General features: G+C 49.5%; 2 protein-coding genes across 3 annotated transcripts in view; one reads left to right on the forward strand and one right to left on the reverse strand.

The window, feature by feature from the left end:
* The window catches only part of LOC310692010 (uncharacterized protein), a 155165-nt gene that overhangs the window by 131142 nt on the left and 13795 nt on the right, over positions 1–10228 (reverse strand). The gene's annotated exons all lie outside the window — the stretch shown is intronic.
* On the forward strand, positions 1756–9216 carry LOC310692026 (zinc finger protein with KRAB and SCAN domains 3-like). Of its 2 annotated transcripts, XM_083472395.1 has the most exons (6): positions 1756–2128; positions 3128–3625; positions 3796–3877; positions 4104–4186; positions 4487–4613; positions 7751–9216. In XM_083472395.1, the coding sequence occupies exons 2-6, from the start codon at positions 3209–3211 to the stop codon at positions 8476–8478; spliced, it is 1437 nt and encodes a 478-aa protein (XP_083328521.1). In that variant the 5' UTR covers positions 1756–2128; positions 3128–3208; the 3' UTR covers positions 8479–9216. The 2 variants fall into 2 exon arrangements, with proteins under 2 accessions (XP_083328521.1, XP_083328520.1); XM_083472394.1 differs by lacking the exon at positions 1756–2128 and having other exon boundaries at positions 2799–3625.

Genomic DNA, 10228 nt, shown 5'->3' on the forward strand with positions numbered 1-10228 from the left:
ACTTCTCCCCCCGACTCAGCCCCTCTTCCCCTCTCCTTCCTCTGGCCCCCGAGATTCTCCTCAGGCCAGAGCCACTTCTCCCTCAGACTCAGCCCCTCTTCCCCTCTCCTTCTTCTGGCCCCCGAGATTCTCCTCAGGCCAGAGCCACTTCTCCCTCAGACTCAGCCCCTCTTCCCCTCTCCTTCTTCTGGCCCCCGAGATTCTCCTCAGGCCAGAGCCACTTCTCCCTCAGACTCAGCCCCTCTTCCCCTCTCCTTCTTCTGGCCCCCGAGATTCTCCTCAGGCCAGAGCCACTTCTCCCCCCGACTCAGCCCCTCTTCCCCTCTCCTTCTTCTGGCCCCCGAGATTCTCCTCAGGCCAGAGCCACTTCTCCCTCAGACTCAGCCCCTCTTCCCCTCTCCTTCTTCTGGCCCCCGAGATTCTCCTCAGGCCAGAGCCACTTCTCCCTCAGACTCAGCCCCTCTTCCCCTCTCCCCCTCTGGCCCCCGAGATTCTCCTCAGGCCAGAGCCACTTCTCCCCCCGACTCAGCCCCTCTCCCCCTCTCCTTCCTCTGGCCCCCGAGATTCTCCTCAGGCCAGAGCCACTTCTCCCTCAGACTCAGCCCCTCTTCCCCTCTCCTTCTTCTGGCCCCGATTTTCTCCTCAGGCCAGAGCCACTTCTCCCTCAGACTCAGCCCCTCTTCCCCTCTCCTTCTTCTGGCCCCGATTTTCTCCTCAGGCCAGAGCCACTTCTCCCCCCGACTCAGCCCCTCTCCCCCTCTCCTTCCTCTGGCCCCCGAGATTCTCCTCAGGCCAGAGCCACTTCTCCCTCAGACTCAGCCCCTCTTCCCCTCTCCTTCTTCTGGCCCCGATTTTCTCCTCAGGCCAGAGCCACTTCTCCCTCAGACTCAGCCCCTCTTCCCCTCTCCTTCTTCTGGCCCCGATTTTCTCCTCAGGCCAGAGCCACTTCTCCCTCAGACTCAGCCCCTCTTCCCCTCTCCTTCTTCTGGCCCCCGAGATTCTCCTCAGGCCAGAGCCACTTCTCCCTCAGACTCAGCCCCTCTTCCCCTATCCTTCTTCTGGCCCCCGAGATTCTCCTCAGGCCAGAGCCACTTCTCCCTCAGACTCAGCCCCTCTTCCCCTCTCCTTCTTCTGGCCCCCGAGATTCTCCTCAGGCCAGAGCCACTTCTCCCTCAGACTCAGCCCCTCTTCCCCTCTCCTTCTTCTGGCCCCCGAGATTCTCCTCAGGCCAGAGCCACTTCTCCCTCAGACTCAGCCCCTCTTCCCCTCTCCTTCTTCTGGCCCCCGAGATTCTCCTCAGGCCAGAGCCACTTCTCCCTCAGACTCAGCCCCTCTTCCCCTCTCCTTCTTCTGGCCCCCGAGATTCTCCTCAGGCCAGAGCCACTTCTCCCTCAGACTCAGCCCCTCTTCCCCTCTCCTTCTTCTGGCCCCCGAGATTCTCCTCAGGCCAGAGCCACTTCTCCCCCCGACTCAGCCCCTCTTCCCCTCTCCTTCTTCTGGCCCCAGAGATTCTCCTCAGGGAGGATCTTCCACCCAGACCAGAGCCGCTTCTCCACTGCTCCCTCAGACTCAGCCTCTCAGTCATCATCATCATCATCTTATTATTATTATTATTATTATTATTATTATTATTATTATTACTCCTTCCTCCCGCCTCAGCTCCAGCCTCCAAACTGCCTCCGAAAAGGCGCCTCTCATCTTCCCGCCCAAAGGGCTGGCTCCGCCCCCTCTCTCTGGGGAGCCAATCAGAGAGAGAGCTCCAGTCTCGGCCCGGGCTCGGCTGTCCATCTCTTTCTCTCCCGCCCCCCTTAGTCTTGCCTCCTTTCTGGAACTGCGCCTTGCAAGTGGGGCTGCTCTCAGGGGGGCTGAGCTCTGTCTCCCCTCATTGCTGGGGCAGAAGGAGGGGGCAGGCAGAGAGGAGAGGAGAGGAACGAGGAAACGGCCCCCTAAAATGCTGCCGCGAGATTGGTTCCCGCGAGATCTGGTCCTCTGGTTCTTTCAGCCGGGTTAAGAGGCACTGAGCTGGATTCCTAGAGAGGACCAGAAATGCAGGCGGGGGCGGGTCCTCCAGAGCCCAAGCCCCGCCCCCCCAGCCCCTTCCTGTCAGAGGAGGCGCCTCCTGCGTCGAGTGAGTCTCCCTCTCTTCTCGCTTGGGGGGGGGAAGGGGGAAGGGGGACCCCCCCAAAAAAATCAGGGAGCAGAGGGTCCAGGGGGTGGGGAGGGAACCACGAGAGTCCTCTAGGCCAAAGAGGAGCAGTGCAGGAATCTCCCCTCCAATGCTGGCCAGACCCATGGCTGCTGCCTTTGGGAGCCCAGGGGGGGAAAGGCCATGAGGGAAGCCAGCCCGCCACTTGCTCCCTGCTTTCCATCGCTTTCCGAGTCATCTTCAAGCGCAGCTCCGCATGGAGGGCAGGGCAAATATCCCCCCAGAAGCAGAGCATGGAGTCCCCTGGCCAGAAAGGGACTGAGGCTGGCACACGAGTGGGATGTTGAGGCGGACACTCAAGGGGGTGGGATCCAGAAGTACCCCACGCAGGTGTGGGGGGTCGGCTGTGTCACATTCTTAATTACACAGCCACCCTCCTGAATTCCCAGGGCAAATTCCCGGATTAAAACACAACCTTGAAAACAGTTGCAATCACAGAAAGGTAGGTCCTACTTTACCTGCTTTTGAGTTCTGTCCTTTGGCCTCACCCACTTGGCCCTCAGGGCGTTTCCCAGATGAGGATCTGGCCCTCAGAACAAGGGGAAAAGGACCCCATCTCAGTAGTTTGTCTTGAGGAGGTGGGAACTCCTCACTATAGCCTGGTTTCCACGTTACACTTGGTATGAATGACTCACTTGTCACTCACTGTTCTGACTTTATTCCTTGACTGCAAACACGGAAAGGCAGGATCAACCAGGCTGATTCATTTCACAGAAATCCCTTCACTTTCCTGCACATCTGGGACGGTCACTTTCCTTCTCCTTTCTCTTCTTAAGCAAAGCTCAAAGTCCGGCCAGTGCTGCAGCCCAGCCTTGGTTCCTAGCGAGACTCATCCTCGCTTGCTCAGAGAACATTTTTCTCCTCTTCTCCGTGTTGTGATTTTATAACAGAACAATGGTTTTTCTTTGTTGGATTTTCTAGCGCCTCTAATTTGGACGAACAGAACTTGGCAGAGGGCCAAGGGGATCCTTCCTGTCTCTTGGAGGCTTCCTTCGAACACACATGGAAGAGCAAGACTCAGCTGGCCCTGAAGCAGGAAGAGGCCCGGCCATGGAAACGGGAAGCAGTGCAGGATTCTGGGAAAGCTCTGGGCAGAAGATCCTGGGAGAGGAGGACACCCTCCGCTCAGAGGTGCAGAGCCAGCCGTTCAGCTGGTTCCGTTACCAGGAGGCTGAAGGACCCAGAGAGGTTTGCAGCCGACTCCACCACCTTTGCCACCAGTGGCTGAAGCCAGAAAGGCACACGAAAGCTGAGATGCTGGACCTGGTGATCTTGGAGCAGTTCCTGGCTGTCCTTCCAGCGGAGATGGAGAGCTGGGTGAGGGAATGCGGAGCGGAGACCAGTTCCCAGGCAGTGGCCCTGGCCGAAGGTTTCCTCCTGAGTCAGGCAGAGGAGAGGAAGCAGGTGGAGAAGAAGCAGGTGAGAGAGACTTTCCTCTGGATGCTCCCAAGGGGCTCCAAGGAGGGAGCAGGACCCTAAATCTCATCCTTTTTCGGAAGGCTACCAGATGCTGCTAAAATTTTTGTCTCTGTCATTCCTATTCTGATTCTTTTCCCCGTCTCTGTTTTGAATCCTTGTTGCTGCTTCAGGGAAAGGATCCGTTTGCTGAATTGTGTCCTGATTCCTCTGAAGTAGAGAAGTCTCTGTTGGACACCAGAGAGAGGCCGTTGGGTAAGGAGGAAGGAGTTTTTCCTCTGTGTGGTCACATTTTGGTGATTCTCAAACTAATCTGCTGGTTCATTCAATATTTTGGGGATGACACTTGGGGCCAAGAGGCCAAAGGAGATCAGATATATTTCAGCATAACTAAAATATGAAATGGGGGCAAACTCCCAAATGCACCTCTGAGAGAAGCATCCTGCACTCCGGTCTCCCCACTTCCCTTTGTCTCTCGCAGGTGAAAGAAGGATGCCGGCAAGACCTCCTCCTCCATCTCTTCATCCTGGTGGAGGGGAAGCAGCGGCTGAGGAACCGGATCAGGTAGGGGGAAGGAGCCTGGGGGGGAAAGAGGCTGAGGGGGGGGGGAGAGAGGGGATTCTGAGACTTGCATAGAAATATTGATCTGAATAAAACAAGGTGGAGTTAAACCCATTTTCACTAAGATTCCTACCCATCATTAAAATACACGATGAAATAACTCCATAAAAGCATTAAAATAAGCATCAATAATCAAAATGCGCAGCAGACCAATGCAATTAAAACAATCCAGGCAGGAAGCAAAAGAGCAACGTGCAGGAAATAATCTTTATGCTGCCTAAGAGAAGGATATTTTTCTTTCAGAGCTCAGTTTCTTTTGAAGATGTCACTGTTTGTTTCACGGTTGAGGAGTGGGCGTTGCTGGATCCTGCCCAGAGAGCTCTGCATAAGGAGGTTACAGAGGAGAATCGTGGTATCCTGGCCTCTCTCAGTAAGGCTCCTAGTTGGATCATGAGATCTGTTCTGAAATTCCATACATGTATCTCTATTGTGATGGAGCTCAATAGCGCTGCCTTCAGCAGCTGGGCTTCCAACACCTCCACAAGTCACCTTGAATGGAGGACTGTTTGGTCTGGGAATGTACTTCCTCCAATTATGCCTTTCGAAACAGAGATCTTAATTGTCAGGGGTCCCTTTACCCTAAACAGAGATCAGGCTGGTCTGAACTGCCCAAACCTTTTGAAATGAGGCTTCATTCTTATAAAAGGTAAATGAAGCCTTTTTTACTTGCAGTTGTCTTTTGTTGGTACTGCTTTTTCTTTCCGTCTTTGGGCGTATACCAGTCAGGCAGCTGTGGTAGCATACATATACAGGTTTTTCCCCTCATCTTTGGGTACCTTTCCCCTCATTATACCTGAAAGGGAAGCTTCCGGTTTTTTAACAAAGATTATTTTCAGCATTTTTTTCAACTCATTATAAATCATTTCCCCGAAGACCTTTACTATCTTACACGAACACAACATGTGAAAAATGTACCTTCCTTCACTTGACATTCCCAGCAGGCATTTGATTTGGTCTTGTACATTTTAGCTAAGTTATAGGAGTCAAATGCCATCTATACATCATTTTCCTATAGTGTTCTTTTAACTCATAACATGCTGTAAATTTCAATTTTCCATTCCACAATCTTTCCCAAGCTGCCATTTCAATGTTATATCATATATCTTTTTTTTTAATAAATTTTTTATTAGGATTTTCTCAATTTTTTTTAAACAAACACAAAAAACATAGACATACAAATAACACATATAATTTTTAAAACCTTATTTTCTTAACCACTGTCCCGGACTTCCCCCACCTCCCCTTCTTGCATCCCAATTTCAAAATTTAGCTCAGCAAGTTCTTTGTACCCCAATTATCCCTTATTAATATTTTACTTAATTCATCTTAATTGGCTAATTTTAAACTTCTAAACCTCCTTTTAGAATTCACCCTTTTTCTCAGGTCGACCCAAATTCCCTTTCACGAAGTTCCCAATTATTAAAATAATTACAAGACAACCTATCAAGTAAAACATATAATTATACCCCTTTGGATTCCACAGCTTTCCCCCCCTCCCCCAGTTTCGATCCCCAAAAATTGTCCATTAGTCTATCAGCTCTCAGCCTGGATCTACCATGTCCAAGGCTCTTAAATCTCTCTCAGTCCCTTTCAGCCAGTTTTGTTGACAGTCCTTTGTGTTGAACATCAGGTCTCGGAGCATCTTTGACCCACTAGGGTCTATATTTTTTCCAACCAGCCCACCATATTCGAAAAAAGAGTCCAGGTCCTGCTTCTTACTCTTTCTAAGTCCAAGTGTCCCAAATGTCCCAAACATTCCAGTTTTCACCTTAATCAAATTTGTAATCCATAGATCTTCCGGACTCCCTATAGGGAAAAATCCCCAGTCCTCATCCTCCATTTCAAACCAGATTTTCTTCATCCAAACCTTGCTTTCCTTACATTCCAATTCAACAGGCCTCTGGTTGTTCTTTTCCACTTGTAGCGTTTCAGCTCCTCCTTCGCCTTCTTCCAAAACAGCACATGTATTTTCCTTTCCAGCTGCAGATTTTTCTTGCGTCAAATCCTTTTCAACAGAATTGTTTACTTTAAGATTCAAGGTTATGAGATTTACCGCCATAACATCACTCTGCTCTTGCAGCTTTCCCAGGAAATCAAACACCCTATCCAGTTCTGCCTGTAATTTTCCATCTGTAGCCATTGTAATATCTCAGAACCCCCTCTAGAGGGATTCTGGTTACTAAGTATTCTTTCTCCAACAATCAGGTTATTTTGTTCTTATTTTCTCTCCTTTTGCAAAAGCTCACAGTCCAATGTAGCAAAAATAACCAGCCAAAGTAGCAACAAATAGAATTTCCTGACTTTGACAGCTCATTTGACAGCTGTCAAACTCTATAGGTATCTTCTGCAGGCTCTCTCGTGGATCGCTCCCGGTTCCGGGGGGCGGTTACACTTCAACTCTGTCTTTCAGTTCTGATCCTCCAGTAATAAATTGTATATCCAAGTCGTGAAAGTAAAGATTTTTATCTCGAAGAGAGGAAAACAGTCTCTCAACCTTAGTTATCTAATTCTTGCTTTGAATTGTCTGCAAAGGGGGGGGAGACGGACTTCCTCCCCCTGTCGTTCCGAATTCAATTAAAAAAGATTTTTAATTACAATTTCCGTATTACTCACGGGTTGTTACTTTTTGTAGTCCAAAAGATCAAGGAAAGAAGTCAGCGCTCTCCAGCCATGGCTTGCGGCTTCACTCCGTGGAAGAAGCGGTCTACTCACAGCACCACGCTGCTCTCTGCCACCCGCTCCGAAGCCTTTAAAAAGGCTTCTTTGCAAGTCGGAGGGGGCGCAAATGGTGCCCGCCGAGTCACCAGGTCCACAGGCATCCGCGCCTGTGGTTTCTGAGGGTCCCCGTGTCGCCGCTGCGGCAGGACCCCTCTTCCACTGAGCCGATTCCCTCCGGAGCTCGGAGGGAATCCGCCATTAGCTGATCGCGCCAACCCGGAAGTATATCCATTGCTGAATGTATCATCAGAGATTTGACCTGTTTGTCTTTCTGGGTCACCTTCAATGGTAGCCCCACATAGAGCGCATGGCAGTAGTCTAAGCGAGAGATAACTAGAGCATGAACCGCTTTGGTGAGAATATCAGCGGGCAGGTAGGGTCTCAGCCTGCATACCAGATGGAGCTGATAAACAGCTGCCTTGGAAACAGAACTGACCTGCACCTCCATGGAAAGCTGAGAGTCCAAAATGACTCCCAGGCTGTGCACCTGGTCCTTCAGGGGCACAGTTAGCCCATTCAGGACCAGAGAGTCCTCCACACCCTCCCTGTCCCCCCAAAACAGTACTTCTGTCTTGTTAGGATTCAACCTCAATCAGTTAGCCGCCATCCATCCTCCAACAGCCTCCAGACACTCATACAGGACCTTCACCACCTTCACTGGTTCTGATTTGAAAGAGAGGTAGAGCTGGGTATCATCTGCATACTGATGAACACCCAGCCCAACCCCTGGATGATGTCTCCCAGTGGCTGCTTGTAGATGTTGAAAATCCATATCTCTCTTTGTTGCAGGTGGTGATGAATTAGAAGTTAAGAACCAGCGAATCCATGACAAAATCCACACAGTGGAGAAGCCCTATCAATATGTGGAGTATGGAGAGAGCTCTCATTCCTTATCCCACCCAAGAATTCCCACTGGGAAGAAAAAGCATCAGTGCTTGGAATGTGGGAAGAGCTTCAGTTGCAGGTCTTATCTCACGGTCCATCAAAGATTTCATAAAGGAGAGAAACCTTATCAGTGCTTGGAATGTGGGAAGAGCTTCAGTACAAAGGCCAATGCCACTTCCCATCAAATAATTCATACAAGGGAGAAACCCTACCAGTGCTTGCAGTGTGGGAAGAGCTTCAATCAGAAGTCCCATCTCACTACCCATGAGAGAATTCATACAAGAGAGAAACCATATCAGTGCTTGGAATGTGGAAAGCGCTTCAGTCAGAGGTCCCATCTCACTACCCATCAAATAATTCATACAGGGGAGAAACCGTTTCAGTGCTTGGAATGTGGAAAGAGCTTCAGTTCAAAGGCCTATCTCACTTCCCATAAAAAAATCCATACAAAGCAGAAACCCTATCAGTGTTTGGAATGTGGAAAGAGCTTCGATCGGAATATTGATCTCACTTCCCATCAAAGAATTCATACAGGGGAGAAACCATATCAGTGTTTGGAATGTGGACAGAGCTTCAGTTGGAAGATATATTTGTCTTACCATCAAAGAATTCATAGAGGAAAGAAACCCTAATAGTACTTGAAATGTGGGAATATCTTCATCTTGATTGAAAGTTTCACTTCCCATCAAATAACTTGCAGCGGGGAATATAATAGAATTATAAGACTGTAGTGTTGGAAGGGACGCTAGGGAGGGGGGCAGTTTGGAATGCTGGGGGTGAGAGGTGATTGGCGGGGAATTCGAAAGGATGGCCTTACACTGATTTAATATTCAATGTCCTTTTAAATGCAATTATGGGAGTGAATTATTGGTTTGCTTCATTTTTTCTGGTTTCTATTCTTTATTCTGTGTTTTATTTTGTATTTTAATGCTGGAAACCGTCCTGAGATTTCCGGTTTAATAGATCATATAATAGATCATATATAAGAAAGTGGTTGTATACAAGAAATGAAACATCAAAAAATACACCACCAAACCCAGCAATTTCCACACAAATCACAGCAGCAACTTAAAACAGATCCAAACAACCCCAGCTGCCCATCCCTGTGGTCAGATGGGAAAAGCCCTGCAAGGCAGGGAGCAGGTCTTCCGGGACTCAAAGCAGCCAAGGTGGTCTCTGCCTCTTCAGGAGAGACCCTGGAGGTGGAGAGCGAGAGGGAATTGTCAGCCAAGGAGGAGAGGAGCAGCCTAAGAATGCCCATTGTTACAGTAGTAATAAAGGAATGGGAAAAGGAACAGGAACACTTGAAATGATATGTGCACAAACTTAGCCTGAACTTGTTTATTTTCTAATAAATTGATTGCATTCCACCAAACGCCTCATTCTTTGCTACGTTTTGTCTTTTTTTTAATCGAAGTTCTGTTAAGCAATTGGTGAATCTGCAAAGTAACTGCTAGGCTAAGCTGACTATTCTCTGGACAAAGGCCAGCTCCCCCGGCCTGAAAGCGAGATGAGCGCCACTCCCCAAAGTCGCCTTTGGACTTAACCGCCCAGGGGTCCGTTACTTAAAAAAAATAGTGTTAGAAATTAGCCAGGTGCCAGGCGCATTTTGCTGCTGGCACAGGTCCAACTGTGACTACATGGAGATTTCTGGGCTCTGCCTTGGTCCATAGTTAATACAATTTCCATTTCCACTGTGTGTGTTTCTCCTTCTTGCATACTGGGAGAAGTGAACTGTTGTAAGAGCAAACTAAAATCCAGCAACGCAGCTGAGATAATAGAATCGTAGAATTGAAGCGTTGGAAGGGACCCCGTTATGGTGACCAACTTAGGCTGAAAGTGCCCCTTGGCACCTAGCTGATATCTCTGAGTTTCTTACGCTGCATTAAAAGCGCTTCATGAAAACTAACCCGGCTGTCCTTAACACCCCATAATCTGAACAAGGCTACAAAGATCACTGGAAGGGCACCTGCTTGGCATGTGGAAGGGTCCAGGCTTAACCCCCCCCCCCCGCCTGGCCCCCTGGAGGGTCAAGGCTGCCAGTCAGTGCTGGCAACCCATAGCAGCAGCTTCTTCCTCTTGTCTCCTGCGTCCTTCCTGAGCATAAATGAGCGCCCTCTCGCTCAGCAGCAACACCCCATCCTCCATCTCTTGCTGCAGGTTGCATGCCCCCTCCCACTTGCATGCCCCCCCCTCAAATATTCACGTATTCCTGCACTTGTAACTTGAATCCATTGGTTCTGGTCCTCCCCTCCAGAGCAGGAAAACAACAAGATTGCTCCATCTTTCATGGAACAGCCCTTAAGATATCTGAAGATGGCTCTCCTCTCTCCTCTCAGTCTCCTCTTTTCCAGGATAAAGATACCCTGGTCCTTCAACCGT

Source organism: Podarcis liolepis (assembly GCF_965112155.1).
Source record: "Podarcis liolepis genome assembly, chromosome: 13".
In the NCBI taxonomy this organism is placed as follows: Eukaryota; Metazoa; Chordata; class Lepidosauria; order Squamata; family Lacertidae; genus Podarcis; species Podarcis liolepis.

What these genes read in the sequence shown, in the direction of transcription:
- LOC310692026 (XM_083472395.1), top strand. Translation starts at nt 3,209, where the DNA reads ATGGAAGAGCAAGACTCAGCTGGCCCTGAAGCAGGAAGAGGCCCGGCC. An exon ending in AGCAGGTGGAGAAGAAGCAG is followed by an intron (nt 3,626 to 3,795) that starts GTGAGAGAGACT and finishes TTGCTGCTTCAG; the next exon opens with GGAAAGGATCCGTTTGCTGA. An exon ending in CGGCTGAGGAACCGGATCAG is followed by an intron (nt 4,187 to 4,486) that starts GTAGGGGGAAGG and finishes TTTTTCTTTCAG; the next exon opens with AGCTCAGTTTCTTTTGAAGA.